The sequence below is a fragment of the Tamandua tetradactyla genome, chromosome 8, assembly GCF_023851605.1.
Source record: "Tamandua tetradactyla isolate mTamTet1 chromosome 8, mTamTet1.pri, whole genome shotgun sequence".
Taxonomy (NCBI): domain Eukaryota; kingdom Metazoa; phylum Chordata; class Mammalia; order Pilosa; family Myrmecophagidae; genus Tamandua; species Tamandua tetradactyla.
This window is the reverse complement of record NC_135334.1, coordinates 100,850,380-100,869,579: the sequence shown is the minus strand read 5'-3', so window position 1 is coordinate 100,869,579 and position 19,200 is coordinate 100,850,380. Positions and strand designations below refer to the sequence as shown.

The 19,200-nt window shown below is 36.2% G+C and overlaps 1 protein-coding gene across 1 annotated transcript in view; it reads right to left on the bottom strand.

Annotated features, from left to right (window-relative positions):
• The window catches only part of LUZP2 (leucine zipper protein 2), a 569,898-nt gene that overhangs the window by 28,955 nt on the left and 521,743 nt on the right, over positions 1-19,200 (bottom strand). Inside the window, exon 10 of the mRNA XM_077114242.1 lies at positions 2,133-2,225. Coding sequence (XP_076970357.1) covers positions 2,133-2,225 — 93 coding nt within the window. The remainder of the gene's footprint in view (positions 1-2,132; positions 2,226-19,200) is intronic.

Below are 19,200 nucleotides of genomic sequence, written 5' to 3'. Positions count from 1 at the left end.
CTGCAAAATATCTACCTCAGGGTCACCTAGGTTGTGGGGGGAGTTGAGAGGGGATGGTTGACAAGTGCATATTAAATCATGCAGATTCCAGCAATCTACTTACTGCTACTCATTTAGAATTTCCTGAAGAATTGCTTAGACTCTGCTGTTTACAAACCTTCTCAGGTGATTCTAATGGTCATTTACTTTTGTAAACAACTGATGGTGAAAACTGTCTGTACCTTAGAACCACCTGGAGGCGGGGAGGGACAGGGAAGAAGGGTCAAAGGTAGAGAGGGAGGAAGGAAGGAAGGAACGAAAGGAGGGAAGGACATAGATGCTGAGTTAATTTTACCAATTTAGCTTAGGGGCATCAGTATTTTATAAGGGTTCATTGGTATCTTATAAGTAATATTACTTTAAAAGTGGTGCTAAGAATGACTGATCTAAAGGTGGAAAATTAGGTCCACCCAAGACTGAAAAATCCCTACTAGCTTACAACTGGTTTATTTCATCTATTTATACTACTTATGTTATTTTAAATGTATTGGAGGTACAACCTCTAAATGCTGAAAGGATTTCTTACACTAGAAAGTGTGGCTTTTTGGGAGTAGAGTCTCCAAAGACAAAAGTCAAAGGGACTGCGGGTGGGTTAGAGGGAGGACATGATGGTGCAAATAGAGGCAGCCTTTAGAAATAACAGGTAGTGGAACCAACACCAAGGAAGTAGTTGCTTATGAGATTTATTGAATGGAGAAGAGTTACCAGAGACAAGTTTGACTAAGAAAAGGGGAGGAGAGTGAAGCAAACAGATACAAATGGGCAAAGGATAGTCTATGATTTTCAGTAGGCCCCAGCTTCAGTAAGGAAAGTAGACACTGAATATTGCTTTAAGGGAATCCTTAGAAAAACACACAGAGGTTTTGAGTTTTGTTCTCTTATGTGAATAAGTTAAATACTCTTTCAAGGATTTTTTTGTGAAGTCTCAGGAAAATAGATCAAGAAATTAAAATACTCTCCTTAAGTTTAACTCCATTGTCTTTCCACTCAAATAGACAAAAATATTTGGCAATCTTAACTCTCTCTGTAATCCAAACCAAACATCTTAGCTCAGGATCCCAGGGTCCCTCACACTGTAGTTCAGACTTCTCTTCACAGGCCCATATCCCACAGCTTTCTGTATACCATTCTGTAGCCATATTGCTGATATTTCTTTCTTTTGCGCATTTGCTTCCACTGTCAAAGACCTAAGCAGCCCTTCAAACTACAGCAAAAATACTCCAACCTGCCCAAGGCCTTCATAACTTTCTCTCACTGTGGACGTAAATCGCAGAGCATATTACTGCTACTTCTCATTAAAACTATGTTCTAACTTGGATTATTTGGGTACATGTTTAAATATATTAAGATTTGAAGCCATGGTTACTGAGAAGTTTGCTTTTCTAAATCTACTTTGGCAGTTATCAAATGAAAAAGAGTATGACTTGGTTAATTTATTTTTCTATTCTGCCTTATTTCCTTTAGCTGCAGGCTTATTTCTTCATAAGCACCAATATTTTCAATGGGCACATTCCATTTTCTCAGCTGGACTGAAGCCTTATTTTGAATGAACTCAGCACAATTATTGTTACTTTTAGTTTCTCAAATCCAGGTCTGATAGGTCTATCAACTTGATTATGCCAAAGTTCTAGAATTAAAATTTGACACATTTCTTATAAATGAAAAATCATAGGGCACAAGCTTTATATTTACTCTCATCACTTGAATAATAATCTCCCTTTATTATTGTGAGGTCTCTGTAATGCTGGGTTTATTTTCTTTATGGAGAGATTACTATAGAATTTCATCCTGTCTTCCCCCCACCTCATTTTTAACAATGTTCTGGGCAAACAGTGTGAGCCTGCTGGTCACTTCCACCTATCTCTCTGACAGCACTCATTCACAACAGCCTAATAACCCTGGTTGCACCAGTAATGAAAAACCTGCCTGATTCACATCCAAAGAACTTTCTCACACTTAAAATTATACTGTTTAGATGGCATATATGTGTACAGAAATAGAATGTTTCTGGTGGCATGAACTAAGATTTTTAAGATGCTTACATTTTTTTTTAATGTTGAATATCATTACAAACCATTTTGAGTTAATCTTACATTTTGAGAATCACATACAGTAGTACTCGAATTTTTTTCTTTTGTTGAATCAACTTGAGAGCTCTCATTTCTTCCAGGAGCACTTTTCTGAGGCTTGAGAGAGAAAGAGAGAGAGGGAGGGAGAGAGAATATTAAAAACAAAAGAAATAGGTTCAACAAATAGATTAACATTGCTATTGTAAAATCACATACATTGGCAGCATTATGGTAATACTGCACTCAGAGAAAAAGAGTGAAGTGGGGATTTATATATACCAGAGATCTTAAACATTATACCTTAAAAAGTCCTAACTTTGAAATTAATCAAATAATTGCTATTTAATTTTGCACTGGTGATGTCTAGTGGGATTATTTTCCCATTGGAAAATATGTATTTCTTGCATAATAAGATTTTATCTTAAATACTCCTATTTTCTTCAAGAGGAGGACTCCTTCTATCTCTCATTATTTTAACCCCCAATAGTATATACCTTGTTTTCTCAGTGAGAGAGGAAATTTATTAAAATATCTCAATGTGATTTACACAGAAGATTATATTCACACTAATGCTTCAAAAATAATGAAGCTCTGATTTATACTTAAAACCTTTAAATTTCTGGAAAAACTAAATGTTATTCTAAAATTGATCTCTTTGGGAACATCGAATTAAAAATCATTAAAAATAAAGCCAGCTCTGGCCAGGGGAGTATGTACCATGATTAATGTATGGAAACATTCCTATATAGGCAGGTTTAAGATTATCCAATCAAATTTGTATCTTTAAACAGAATTGACTTGAATATGTATTAATTTCATTAATTGGTGTACTGATTTGAATACGCAGACCCCCAAAAAGCCATGTCCTTTAACCCTCATTCAGTATTGCTGGGTGGAAGTTTTTCAATTATCCATGGAGATGTGACCCATTCAATTGTGGATGGTAGTTTTTGATTAGATGATTTCCATGGAGGTGTGTCTACACCTATTCAAGCTGGGGTGGCTTACTGGAATCATATAAGAGGGAACCATTTTAGAAAGAGCTACAGAGCCCATGTAGCCAGAGACCTTCCGAGATGAAGAAGGAAAATGCCCCAGGGGGAGCTTCATGATATAAGAAGCTGGAAGAGAAAGCTAGTGGATACCACATATTCGCTATGTGCCTTTCCATTTAAGAGAGAAACCCTGAATTTCATTGGCCTTCTTGAACCAAGGTATCTTTCTGTGGATGCCTTAGAATGGACATTTCTATACCCTTGCTTTAATTGGGATATTTTCACAGCCTTAGAATTGTAAACTTATAACTTACTAAATTCCCCTTTTAAAAGTCATTCCATTTCTGGTATATTACATCCTGGCAACTAGCAAACTAGAACAAATAGGGAAGGTACTATTGTATGAAAGACAAAGAACAAACTTGGTAAATGTTAATTTGCTTCTGTCTGAAACTTTGATCACAGTGGTCAAAGGGGAGGAGGAAAGGAAGTTTCCACCACTGGAATCCCAGTAAGGCATGGTGGGGTCAGAGTGTAAATTCAGATCCATTGACTCAAAGCACATACACATTTTCCACTTGTACTTTTAAAAAAAAAAATTTAATTATGAAATATAACATATATACAAAAAATCAATAAATTTCCAAGTACATTTTAACAAGTAACTATAGAACAGATTTTAAAGTTTGGTAGGGGTTACAGTTCCATGATTTTTTGCTTTTTCTTCCAGCTGCTCCATGGCACTGGAGACCAACAGAAATATCAATATAATGATTCAGCAGTCATACTGATTTGTTAAATCCTGTCTTCTCTGTTGTACTCAACCTTTTCTTAAAATAACATATAAACACAAAAGCAATAAATATCAAAGTATATCATGATAATTGTAGAACAGATTTCAGAGTTTGGTATGGGTTATAATTCCACAATTTTAGGTTTTTATTTCTAGCTGCTCTAAGGTACTGGAGGCTAAAAGAAATACCAGTATAATGATTTAGCACTCAGACTTTTTTGTTAAACCTAATCTTCTCTGTATAACTCCATCATCACCTTTGATCTTTCTCCCACTTTTTAGGGGTATATGGGCTATGCCCATTCTAAATTTGTCATGTTGGACAGGGCTGTGGATTATATGGCATAGGGGGATGGATGTAGTTGATGTTCTAGAGTGGCTGGACCCTCTGCCTTTCAAGACTTATCTGGCCCAGGGACAGATCAGGAGGTTGCAGGTTTTGGAAAGTTACCCTAGTGTATGGAAACCTTGCAGAATCTTATATAATGCCCTAAGATTTTTTTAGGATTGGCAGGAATGGTTTTGGTTAGGGTTTGGCAAGTTATGATAGGTAGCAATGTCTAACTGAAGTTTGTGTAAGAATAACCTCCAGAGCAACCTCTCAACTCTATTTGAATTCTCTCAGCCACTGATACCTTATTTGTTACACTTCTTTTCCCTCTTTCAGTCAGGATGGCATTGTTGATCCCATGGTGCCAGGGCAAGGCTCATCCCTGGGGGTCATCTCCCACACCACCAGGAAGATTTTCATTGATGGATTTCATGCCCCACTCAGTGGGGAGGGCAGTGATTTCACTTTTGGGTTTAGGCTTAGAGAGAATGAGTCCACATCAGAGTAACCAAAGAGGTCCTCCAGAGGTGATTCTTAGGCATACCTATGGGTATGCTAAGCTTCACAAGAGCCAGCCTCAAGATCAAGGGCTTGGCCTATTGATTTGGCCCTAATGTTTGGCACAATATCCAAAAGTGGCATTTATATTACTTTCTGAAAAGCAATGACCTGGTTTTCCACAGGTTCACGCATTCTCTAGCAGGGAAATACTCCTACAAAGATAACACGTGCATAAACATAAAACCCAAGGATGGTTAATGAAACTGAATATTAATAATAAAATGAGTAGAATAACAAAGAGACAAAATAAAACAAAGTAGTTGAGTTCACTATTTAAGCCACCAAAATTATCAGAGTTGTGTACAAAAATGATAACATAAAGAAGCAAAACAAATCTTTCTCTATACTTAAAGAAGTTTAATTTAGATGCATGAATTTCAGAAGGCAGTAATTATCTCCCCCTCCCTTACACCCTCTTTCTTCCCCTTCCTTCCTTGATTAGGGCCTCTGCCTTTTCATTTCCCACCTGCACCTTCCTTCTGAATAAGAAAGATAATTAAGAAGGAAACCATAATGTCTTCTCTCTAATCCCATTAAATCTCTTCAATAAAATTCAGGGTTGCTCTTTAATTCAAGCCAACTAAGAAGCAAGGCTAAGTACTAGATGCTATTGGATACAAATATGAGAAATACATTGTTTTTGTGTCTTTAGAGCTTACACAGTCTTACAATTATTTACATGAATACCTCTACATCAAGCAGATTAAGTGAAAGTGGGCACAAGCAGAATCGAATATATTTTGAAAAGATGGAGGTCAAATCCATTTGAAATAATAAGAAATGGCATCAGGTAATCTTTGAAATGGACCTTTGGATGCTTACAGTAAGAATGATATAAGGGAACTCCAGATAAAGGAAATGATATGAATAAAGACATGGTGATGGAAGAGTCCATTTCTGGCATGTAAGTTGATAGGTAGGAGTAGGGCAACCATGTAAAAAAAAAAAAAAAAAACAAAAAAAACCCCACAAAGTAGGAAGGGAATTCCAGAGCTACAAAGTTTGCACTTAATTTAATAATCAAAGGGAACTGCTTTTGCTATATTAGAGTAGGGGTATGACATCACTAGAACCCCTCCCAGCATGAAACTGCAGCCAGTAGTGTGGAGGGAGAAATGGAGCAGAGGAGAACTGGGGGGGGGGGGGGGGGGGGGGGGGGGGGAGTGGAGTTCAATAGAGGAACAATAAAAGCGACCAGGTGGATGGATGCAAAGGCTGAATTAAGCTGTCAAAAGTGACAATCAGAAGAGACTGAGCACTGAGAGTACTTTGGAAACAAAGGTAAAAACCTGCATAATTTATGAATTTTATAGCAATAGACACAACTGGAAAAAGGGGTTTGTAGCAAGAAGAGTGATTTTTTTTTATTGTTAATAAAGAGTTTAAAATGCTTGGGACTCCTAAAAATATGTGAACTACTGGATATCAATATAATATTTTTTGAGCCAAAACAGCCATTTATTCTAGTTAAAATCTAATAATCATCTAACACCTGTCTTCACAGAGCCCCCGTTTTACAGGTCCTTTGAGGAAAAAAAGTTAAAAAGAACGGGAGAAATAAACACTAATTCAGAAGAATAGTTACCCCTGGTATGCACAGCAAGTGACTGCCAAACATAAATTAAAGAATGAATTAAATTAAAAGAACAGGCAAAGGACCAATTTTAGCATATTTTGCTGCTGCTGAACAATTAGATAACTGAATTATAGACCCCAACATTTTCTCGTAAATTTCATCTATTATATAACAACATTAAAGGAAATTGAAAAATAAAACTCATTCATTATTCTAGCAATAGCTAGTTTTATTTCTCGATGTTGCTTTCCAGTCTTTGTCTATATCCACATGCATGGATATTTTACATAGCCACAATAATAGTGCACATACCAGTTTTTATTGTTTTTACAGATATAAAACATAAATAATTGTATTAGGCTTTATCTCTCTAATTTTATACCTCTAAATAATATTCCATACATGGATTTGCAAAAGTATATATTTTGCACATACCAGTTTTTATTGTTTTTACAGATATAAAACATAAATAATTGTATTAGGCTTTATCTCTCTAATTTTATACCTCTAAATAATATTCCATACATGGATTTGCAAAAGTATATATTTTGGTTGTTTCAGTTTGGGGTTATATAGATAATATTGCAATGAACATCAACCTTCTATATACATACTAGCCTGTATGATAACTTTTATCACCTGCTCATTGGTTTAAATGTCTGCCTCTTCTCATACTCTGGGAGCTCCTGAAGGGAAGCTATCTTGTCCTATTCATTATTGCATCCTCTGAGGCTATCACAAATTTTTTACTCAGTAAGTGTTGAAGTGTTCACTTTTTTTTCTTTTAATCATTTATTTAGGATGTATTTATTAGGATGAAGAGGAAATAAGAATTAAATGTTAGTATTGAGCCAAGAGGAATGCATATATTTATGGTTAGATGAATGTCCTCAAACAGGCAATTTGAGTTAGTCCCAACAATATGAATCAACAAATATTGCTCATCCAATCTATGACAGCATTGTGTTTGGAACTTGAGATCAAAGATTAAAAATCCATTGCTTGATCTCAAAGAACTCCTATTTGCTACTCTTTGATGAGTTTTCAGTGCTTCTATCTTCCTGATAGATTCTGACATTTTTCTGGAGAGTTACCACTCCCTCAAGGTGTATATTTCAAATATTCTCTAATTTCCTTTACAACCCAAGATGTGGGCATATAACTCAAGATAGGATTTTGGATGCTCCATCTTTCGACTTTGAATATTGGTCAGACTGAGGAAAAGCTACACAAATGGTTGGGTTTATTCAACAAAGTAGGAAGGATTCTTTGCCCATGTTCCTATAGCAAGAACTTTCTTATAGTTCATCCTTAGTCTTCTGGAGCAATTATTGTTTTCTGCCCACTTTCTCCTTGACACTGTGAGCTCCTTATAGTCTATCAATAAATAACTTTTGTTAAATTTGGTCAGGGTCAGTGTTTGCTGCATGAACTCAAGAAGTCTGGAAACCAACAGAAGGGAAACAAAGCACAGCTCAGAAAAATAATACCAGGCTCATCACTGAGGGACTTATTTTTAAGCAGATAGCTAATATATTCAGTAAAATATAGTTATTGTTTTATTTAGCAATACTCGGATCACTATCAGATTGATAAATATTCTTGCTTGCTCATTAACTATATTTTTAATAGAAAAATTGTGTACTTTTAAAAATATCCCCAGCCTTTGCCAGATAGGCTGTGGCAAGGAATGTGTCTAAATAAAAGGTTTTATATATTTTGCTATCTATCTATCTATCTATCTATCTATCTATCTATCTATCTATCTATCTATCTATCTATCTATCAATTTAGCCATCCATCCGTGTATACATGTATATGTGTATGTGTATATGTATGCATTTGTTACTTTGGATGGAGGACAAAAGGGGCTTCATTCAATATTTTAGTTACAAAAAAGATCAGGGGAAATGAATGATAGTGCAACTTATCTTCCTCCACAAGTTTGCCAAGGGCTACTCTAGCTAGTTTATCTACTAAACAAACAGGGTCCTTAATTTCCAAACTTCTATAACAAGATTGAAGTTATCTCACTTCATCATATGAATTACTTTTAACAATGGAAAGAAATTCTACATCATTTCATCAGTGTGAGCAACGAAGCATGAAATGTTGAATTATTCTCTGTTAAAAAAACACACACAGTATTTAATGAATCAGGAGCTGTTTGCTCTTAAACATAATAAATGTAATCCTCAAGACACTCCTCTTTGTTGGTGGGATGGCACTTTGTGGGAAGAAGCCTCATTGAATCTGATAAATTAACAGTAGAATGAGATCTGACTTTGCAGAAACATAATGGGGTTTGGGATCTGAGAAATTTGGATTGTGATTCTGCATCTGCCACTTTAAAAAAAGGGAGTGACTTCAAGCAGGGCCTCTGTTTTCTGTTCTGTCAAAGGAGATAAAACAAAAATCCAAGTTGCAGTATTTTTGTTTGTTTTTAGAAGTGGAAACAGGGCCTGGATCTGTGAGACATTATACCAGAGAGAGCTATTGCTTGCAGATTTGGTTATCTGAATAGAGACTTCTACCTTCTTTCGGAAGGCTTGTGTCAGAAATTGACACTATCATGGGCCAAATGGTAGCCCTGAAAGATGTGTCCAGTTCCTATTCCCTGGAACCTATTAATATTACCCTATATGACAAAAGAGTGACTATAACTTCACATGGCAAATGATAGGACTAAATTAAGGCTCCTAGGATGAGGAGATTACCCTGCATTATCTGGTGGGCACTAAATGCCATCACAAGTATCCTCATTAGAGAGCAGAAGATGGAGATTTCACCCAGACACACAGGCAAGGCGAATATGAAGATAAAGGCAGACACTTGAGCAGTGGGGTCACAAATCAAGGCATCCAGCACTGGCAGCCACCAGGAGTCAGCACAAGTAAGGAACAGAATCTCCCCTAGAGCCTCTGGAAAGAGGATGACAAGTCAGATTCCATTTTTCTAGCCCCCAAAACTGTGAGAGAATAAATTTCTGTTGTTTTATGCATCAATTTTGTATTAATTTGATATAGTAGCCACAGGAAACTAATACAACTGCTCCTTATTGTAATTTAGAAATATGCTAGACTCGTTTTCCTAGCTTTTGAAGCTATTCCATGATCAAAATAATTTAACATTTCAAAGAAAATAGTTTAATATTCCCTTAATAGAATATTCAAGGCTCTCTCTTGACTAATGAAAAAGCCAAAAGCCTAAACATTTCTAACAATACTGAGAATCCAAAACGTTAAGCATTATATAGGACTCAAATAATACTTTTTCATGAACTGAAGAAACTAGAATCCTAAGTTGGGTACCTGCCATATCAAGAATTCCAGAATAAATTACTATCTCTGTCTTTTGATGAACTTTGGATAACAGCATGGATAATGCATATGTACCTTTTTCTCTAATTTAATTTGATTTTTTCTATATTTTGCATATTTTTAAGTATATAACATGAGGAATTGGATATTCAGTGGAATAACAATGGAAAGATTCATAAGAATAGTCAATGTGCTGGTTTGAAATGATGTATGTCCCCTAGAAAAGCCATGCTTTAATCCTAATCCCATTTTATAAAGGCAGCTCTCTCTTCTATCCCTATTCAGCATTGTATGTTTGAAACTGCAATTAGATCACCTCCCTGGAGACATGATTTAATCAAGAATGGTTGTTAAACTGGATTAAGTAGAGGTGTGTCTCCACCCATTTGGGTGGGTCTTGATTAATTTCTGAAGTCCCATAAAAGAGGAAACATTTTGGAGAATGAGAGATTCAGAGAGAGCAGAGAAGAATGACGTAGCCATGAGAAGCAGAGTCTACCAGCCACCACCCATTGGAGATGAAGAAGGAAGATGCTTCCCGGGGAGCTTCATGAAATAAGAAGCCAGGAGAAGAAGCTAGCAGATGATGCAATACTTGCCACATGCCCTTCCACTTGAGAGAGAAACCGTGAACTTCATCTGCCTTCTTGAATCAAGGTATCTTTCCCTGGATACCTTAGACTGGACATTTCTATAGACTTGCTTTAATTGGGACATTTTCTCGGCCTTAGAACTGTAAACTACCAACCTATTAAATTCCCCTTTTTAAAAGCCATTCTGTTTCTGGTATATTTCATTCCGGCAGCTAGCAAAGTAGAACAGTCAGTGAGGGTACTAGTGGCTGTACTGGAAAAATAGCTTTAATTCTATGCTAAGGAGCTTCCTCATGGTCATAATAAGTATATATAAGTACATATACGATATATCATTCACTGTATTTTAGCAGACTGATAAGCACTTTAAGTGAAACATTTTATTTAATTGTCTTAAAACAAAATGAGATTTTCATATCTTGTCAAGACGAAGTACTACAGGTCAGATTTATTCTCCCAAATGAGACAGTGAATAAACTGAAACAACAATGCCATTAAACTTATCAATAGAAAATGAGGGGCAGTGCACAGGGCCTGGATCACTGGCTACTGGGGGCCAAAAGGAAGGTGATGAAGAGCTGAAAGAATGGGAAATGATAGTCCCTAAGACCTGTTTGACCTACAATGCAATTATGCCAAAGCCCCATATATGTAGTGGACAATCCAGAGCATGGGCCAAACCATGATTAACTTCTCCCTTATGATGAGAACCATGAAAATAAATTAAATGATTGGAACTGTTATTTGTTTAAATGAGCCTCACACACACACACACACAAAATGAGAGCACGACATTTTTGAAGGCAAAGACAATTCCTCTTTTATCTCTATAACTCTTTATGTTAGCATCAAGGCTGACAAAGAGAAGATGCTCCATATTATTTAAATGCACACAAACATCACAGAACTCTTCAGATATGCTATTTTAACTGAATTCTATGAAGCAGGGGTATTAGTTTCTTAAATGCGGCCAGAATGCACTATAACAGAAGTGGACTATCCTTTTTAAAAGGGAATATATTAAGTTACAAGTTCACAGTTCTAAGGCCATAAAAATGTCCAAACTAAGGCACTGAGGGAAAGATACCTTGACTTAAGAAAGGCTGATATCTGTCACACAGGAAGGCATGTGGCTAGCAACTGCTGGTACTTGTTCCTGATTCTGTTGCTTGCAGCTTCTGATGCCAGGGGTTTTCTCTCAAAGCATCTGTGGACCTTGAATTAGCGCCTCTGGGACACAACTCCAGGTTTTGGCTTGCTTAGCATCTCATGGGAAGGTACATTGTGATATCTGCTGGGGCTCTGCATCTCCCACTATCCAAGCCTAGGCATCTGCTCTCTCTGCCAACACTTCAAGCATTTTCAAATGTGCATCTCTGTCAGCTCTGGTTCTTCTTTAGCTCCTGATTCCTGTCTAGCTTCCATGAGCTCTCTCAGCTTCTGGCATCTCCTGGGGCTTCTGCATTTCCAAACATCTGTGTCTACATTTGCTTCTCTGTTGGCTCTGAAGCAACTGTTTTACAAGCATCTGAGCTTCCTCCAAAATGTCTCCCCTTTTAAAGGACTCCAGTAAACTAATCAAGACCCATCTTGAATAGGCAGTCACATTTCCCGCTAGTCAAAAGGTCCCACCCAAATTTGGTGTATCACATAAGCAAGTCTGCCCCTACAAGATGGGCTTAGGAAAGAAAACATGGCTTTTCTGGGGCACACAGCAATTTCAAATTAGCACAGCAGGTATTATTATTAGCACAACAGGTATTCCACTTTACGGGTAGAAAAAATGAATCTCTGTGAGGTTCACTGAGTCACCATAATCAAATAGTGTACGGATAATGGAGCTATGATTTAATTCCACGTTGTCAGAATCAAATTTCTTTGCATGTCAACACCTCACCACTAGATGTGAGAATGGGCAACATGGATTAATGTTATTTCTTGTAGCCCCCTCCTCACTCTCAAATTATGTAATGACTTTCCCAGGGCTCTAGTTTCTGCATTACACACTATTGGTTAGAAGAAAGAAGGCCTCTACAGAGGCCCCTGGGTATAAGATATAGCTTGCTAAAATATGTTTCAATTTCATTATGGCTTCTTTTGCGGCGAAGTAGCAATCAATTAAAAAAAAAAAAAGCTTCAATGGACATAGAACATACATTCTACTTGAATAATAAAATGCTTTTATGTACTTTTCACATTTTAAGTTTGGTAGTTGTATTATTCATTTTTTCTCCATCTTTAATAATTTTGGTGTATTATTTTACAAATTATTATAAAACAATGATTTTATAAATTTATAGGTTTTTACATATGAAATAAAATTGTAAGGAGAGCTGTCATGGCTGCCATCCACACATAATACTCCAAAATCTTCCTTTTTTACGTTTAATTTATGTATAGAAAATGAGGCTAAGAGGATGAGCAGATAAACTGTCTGTAGTAATAACTAAAAGCAATTTTTCAAAGAGAATAGTCCAGAATATAAAAAGAAATAAAAGTTAAAAGGGGAAATACTTCTCTTGCTATACTTTCTTTCTCCTCCGGGTAAGGAAATTTGCTATTTAAATATTAGTTAATATACATTTTCCAAAGTAGAAATAAAGCTTTTCTAATTCTATGTTCCTAATTCTATTAAATTCCTTCTGTTATGCTTCTGCAAAAAACACATATACCACGTGTTTCTGGCACCACCCTTTTCCCCACGCGTATGGCGCTTCCTGAAGAAGCCCAAGAGTTCCTGGCATTCATTTCTTTTCCAGAGAGCACACAGCTCTCCAGTCTGAGATTGCTTGCCAGAGTTAGATGATTGCTAAGAGGGAAAATAAACATTCATGTGGGATCTATATAATAGGGTTATTTCTAAATAAGAAACAATATATACATATATACATATATATATATATCCTTCCCTAGATAATAAGTAGCTGACTTGATTCTTAGCAAAAAGAATCAGGAATCTTGGATTTTGCTCAAATCTCCCTTTGGTCTAGCAAACATAAATCATATTTGATGTCCAGTGTAAATAAATACTCTTCCAATTATCAAAAATAAGTGTTTGATAGGACCCCACGTGACAACTTCAATGTTTTCTGAAAAAGCTCCAAGCTAACCTACCTCTGTGCTTTTATGTAATTTGTTTCTTTTCACCCCAGTTTGCTTTCCTTGCTACCTCTGTAATGATGAGTCCTAACAGTACTCTAGGGCAGGGCATAATCAACCCCTTTTTCAGGAATACTCCCTAATGCCTGTGGCAGGTCTGAGGGTACCTCTGTGACTCTAAAAGGTAAAAGAAGGCACCACAGCATAGAATAACATTTTGGGGGGAGGGGAGTTGAAGTTATACCTCAATTTTATGACATTTTCATACTGATAATGTGAAAATACAACGAAGACAAATGGTTCATTAGAATCTCAGTTTTTCAGAAAAATGAGATCTAGATAATGGAGGTTAAGTCATTTGTGCAATATTATATTGTTACTAAATTTTGAGACAAGCTACTATATTATATTCCTACGGCTACTGTAACAAATTGCTACAAACTTGATAGTTTTAAATAAGACAAATTCATTACCTTAATGCTCTGTTAGTCAAAGTTTCACAGGGATCTTATTGGGCTAAACTTAAGATTTTGGCAGGCATATGTTTATAATATGCTGGTGTCTTATCACAGATTGATTAGGATTAAACAAAGATCATAGGGACAGAACACTTAGCATACATATCAGCACATTGCAAGCATCAATCAACAGTGGCTATCATCATTATTGAACCTAAAATCAATCATACTTTCTTTAATACATAGTCCCTATATCTTATCTGTTAGCTTAATTATTTTTCAAATTTTGCCTGGCCTCCAGTCATCCCATGTATCTGAGCTTCACCACAACTTCTGCCAGAAATGTTCCCACTCCACTCATCAAAATAATTAAAGAAAAACCAACTGATAGTTCATATTTACTGCGTTGTTCTATATTGTAGCACTAATTCAATAATCACAATGCTCTTACAAAGTAAGTACTATTATTAGTACTATTTTAAGTTTAGAGATAAGGAAGTGCACACACACACACACACACACACACACGTATATTCTAGGATCTCAACATTTTGGCATTGAGTACCTCGAAATTTATATTTTGGATCATCATTACAAATTTTTACTTTACTGTATTTCATTTTTTCATATACTATTATTTTTATATAATATTTGTGCTGGTTTGAAGGGATTATGTACCTTAGAAAAGCCATGTTTTAATGCTGATCCAATCTTGTGGATTTCTTTTAATCTCTATTCAATAATATAGATTAAAATCTTTTGATTAGATTATCTCATTGGAGATTTAACTTGCCCTGTTGTGGGTATTAATCCTAATTAGAGGGAGATGTGACTCCACCCATTCCAGGTGAGTCTTGATTACTTTACTAGAATCCTTTAAAAGAGGAAACATTTTGGAGAGTCCCTTTTTGAGAGAACCATGAGAGCCCATGCAGCCAGAGACCTTTGGAGATGAAGAAGGAAAATGTTCCTGGGGGAGCTTCATGAAACGAGAAACCCTGAGAGAAAGCTAGCAGAGGTCGCCATGTTTGCCATGCACCTTTACAGTTGAGAGAGAAACCTGAGTTTTATCGGCCTTTCTTGAATGAAGGTAACCTCTTGTTGGTACCTTAATTTGGACATTTTTATAAATTTGCTTTGATTTGGACATTTTCACAGCCTTGGAACTGTAAACTTGCAGCTTAATAAATTCCTCTTTTTAAAAGCTGTTCCATTTCTGGTAGCTCACATTCCAGAAGCCAGCAAACTGTAACACTATTATTTTTATTTGCTATGACAATCTGTAGCCACAGAAATCAATGTATTGTCAAAACAAGATGGTAGCTAGCTAGCTATTTGTTAAATTATCTTCTTACTTTTGTGATTGTTTGGAATAAACAGAAATTGAAACTAAGGCAAAGGCTTAACAGAATGCATGCTGGCATTGGTGGAAAGGTTTGTCATTTGGGGAACAACCCATGTGAATTGGCTTTTAGCAAAGTGGTTTTGGTCCTAAGGTAGAAAGTAGAAAACAAGGTTAGCCTAGATTTTCAACTGTTGTACATTTTTCTGGTAGGACAATAATAATATTCCCCAGTTACTTAACTTATAGTCTCACATGCAATCAGTTTATGTTCTGACCAGATTTATCTGCAAAAATCTATACAATGAAAGTATTGAATCAAGATTCTTTGATTTTCCATTAAAACTACTTTGGGATGGAAGCCATTTTTATTTCCATACAGCCACATACAAATTCTAGGTTTACATATTCCAAGCCCCACTGAGTTAATCAGTTTTCTAATAATAAAAATAAAAATAAAAAGTAATAATATACATTTGATGGCCATGTCAGTACCAAGAACAGTAAAAGGCATTTTTAGAAATTAAAATAATTTCTGCCCTTTCAATTGCTGTGACTATTTTTAAAAGTCACTTGTTTTAATAGTGTAAATACTCTTACTGAATTAACCAAGTTGATTTCACCATTCAAATACTTAAATTGAAGTTGAGGAATACTTACATGGCATCTTATATGCAACCAACAACACAGGTACTGTGAGAAAAGAAATTTTGAATTTGACAACAATCCTATCTCTTAAAAATTTAAACACAAACTAATAGAAGAAATGAAACATGGCAAAAGAACCAACGAAAAGTAAATGTAATGGAAGAGATATAAATGTTTATGAAATAAGTGGTGACTTTGTCAGGGTTCACTAAAGAAACAGAACCACAGGAAATATCTGTAAAATTCTGTGGTACTTGGTACAATCACGTAACTGGGAAATTAGGATTTAAGGGATGATTTTGATTACTGAATCATATTCTGTTTTGCTTTCTGGGATATTGGAGTAGACAAAAGGGAATACCTGAAAGCCCTAAACCATAATTCAAGTGCCCTGATGTCTGAAATGATTGTAAAAGACCTTATATTGTGCCTTTGTGATTATAAGAGCTGTTACTCCCTTTATCTGGTCATTTTCCTGTAGGGCAAAGACCCTAATGCTAATGAAGAATTTCAAGTCAGCCATTAACTAGCTTCAGCCCTGGACATTTGAAAATCATACCAGCTAGATTCTGCTATTGAAAGCTAACTTGTCTCCCTTCCTTTTGGCTTAAACCTCTAGTATTGAAGTGATAGCTCTGCCTTCCCTCCTTTAAACTTGTGGTCTTCTACTGAAATGATAAATAACACTGTCTCCTTTTCTGCTTTGAACTTGCTATTCAAAATGGCCACATCTCCCCTTGCTAAAATTCTTAAAAACCTTAAAGCCCCTAAACTTGGAGAGACAGATTTTGGATTGCTAGGTCATCTACTCTCTTATGACTCATCCAGTAATAAACTCTTTCTCTCTTCGAAACCTCAGCATCTCAGGAATTGGTTATTGAGCATGTCAGGCAAAAGAATCCATGGCCTTTGTCCAGTAACGTTCAGTTATGCAACCACCACCTTTATCTTGTCCTGGAATATTTTCATCACCCCAAAATGAAGCACATGCCCCACTTCCAGCCTGCCCTGAGAAGTGGCTACCCAGTCTCCAGCCTTCCCTGAGGAGGGAGTTTTCTGATCTCTAGGCTGCCTTGAGGAAACAGCTTCCCAGCTTCCAGTCCCACCTAGGCTGTGGCCCATCCAAGCCTCCACCTCAAAATTATTAACCCTTCAGTGCTTGCTAAATCTGTAACCACCTCCTCTGGGGAAACAGTCCTCACTCCTCTGTCTAGAGTGATTAATCCTGTTTCCACCAGATGAAACTAACAGAATGCCCTGAGTTAACTGGCTTGAAAGACACTTCTAATTCTTTTCATGACCCACCCCAACCATCCCACTTTGCTTCAAGATCTGTCACTAGACTAAAGTCCCAAGAGGCCCCTAAAGGTGAGGTACAAAGTGTGGAGGTATTCTGTATTCCAAAAGAACTGCATGAGTTTTCCAATCTGTATAGACAGAAATCAAGGGAATATATATACATATATATATATGTATATATATTCCCATATATTTATGGGAATGGGAAAAAAAGGGGGGGGGGATGTATGGGATAATGGTGGGGCAGATCCTTTGGGGATTGGGGAGTGTCTTGCTACTGTCATTGTTTTGAGGGGGTTGAGGGTGTACCTTGGGATGGCAGAGAGGTGGGATGCAATCTCCATGCTTAGAGAGAGTAAAGCTGAGAAAAATTTCCTGCAAGGTTGCAACCCTCACCCCAGCATTTGGAGAGAAAAAGACCACTGCAAAGGCCTTTGGAAAAGATGGGACTGCCACTTTCTAAAGCCCAAGGATGAATGACTTGCAGACTTTGAAATTTAATGAAGTTTGCCGTGCAAGTTTTCAGAATTGTGTGGGCCCAGTGACCCCTGTCTTCCTCCCAGCAGATAAAATGTTCTGAGTTTCACAGGTCCAGAGCCATGGGAGAATTTTGCCTTAGGACAGACCATGCCTGTAAGTGACCTTGATGAGCTTTTGTACTGGTTTTGATTTTGTGTTGTATTTGTGTTGGTAATGAAATGGTTTAAGGCTTTGTGATATTGAAATAGAATGAATGTATTTTGTATATGGAAAGAACATGTCTTTTGGGGGTCCAGAGGGTAGAATGTGCCAGTTTGAAACTTTTGTGTACCCCAGAAAAGCCATATTCTTTAATCCTCATTCAATATTGTTGGGTGCAATATTTTTGATTAAGTTGTTTCCAGGGAGATGTGTCTCCACCCATTCAAGGTGGGTCAGTTACTAGACTCCTTTAAGAGGGAAACATTGTGGAAAAAGTTTCAGAGCTGATATAGACAGGGACATTTGAGATGGAGAAAGAGAACACCCCCAGGGAAGTTGGCAATTTATGGGAAAATCAAGGATCCATATTATTATATTTTAAATTGCATCCCTATAGCACACAGAACTCTAAAACAATTCTACATGAATCCATTATTGTAATTTAAAAAATTCAAAGCGTATGGAAGACATTACAAGATTTTTATGAAAACAGGACAGGAAGTGGTTTCTTTAAAAAAGGCAGTAAGAAATAATCAAAAATAAATTAATAGATTAATTTTACAATATGAAAACTCAGATCTCTTTATCTAAAGACTACAAAAAGATGGTGAAAAAAAGTCACACACACAAGTTGAGAGTAGTTATCAGCAAACAAAAAGATTGCTATCCACAATATATGAAGGACACCTAAAAATCAATAAGTAAATGACAAAATCTATATAAATAAGTGGGAAAATACATAAATCATCATGTCTCAGTAAAAGAAATACACATTATTGATAAAGTTAGGAAAAGATACTCTACCTCACTAGCAATCAAGGATATGCAAATGAATACTTGATAAGCTACCATTTTATACTAGGTCAGCAAAATTTAAGTCTTGAAATCTTTGTGTTGGTGAAGTTGTGGAATGGAACAATTGTGATGCATCCTCAGTATTTGTAGAAATAAAATCTTCAATACCATTTTTGGAAAACAATTTGTCATTGTCCTGTGACATTAAACAGGCACATGACCTTTGATTCCTCAGCTTCTCTTTGGAGTATATATACTCCAAAGCATTTTATATGTGGTTATACCCAGAGAAATGAATCAAAATGTTAACAACTGCCTTATTCACAAACACAAAAAATGAAATTAATTCAAATGCCCAGCAAGAGGAGAATGGAGAAATAAATTGAAACTTAATCTCATATGTCAATTCTCTAATGGGAATTAATGGAACTGTCTACAAGCAACAAACATGGATACATCCTAGAAATAATATTCAGTGAAAAAGTGAGTTACAGAAAGTAGAGTATAATACTGTTTTTATTAAATTTGAAAACAAGCATCACTAGCTATATTTCTTTAAAGATCAATGTGCCTGTGCTAAAATACATGTAGTCTCCCAGAC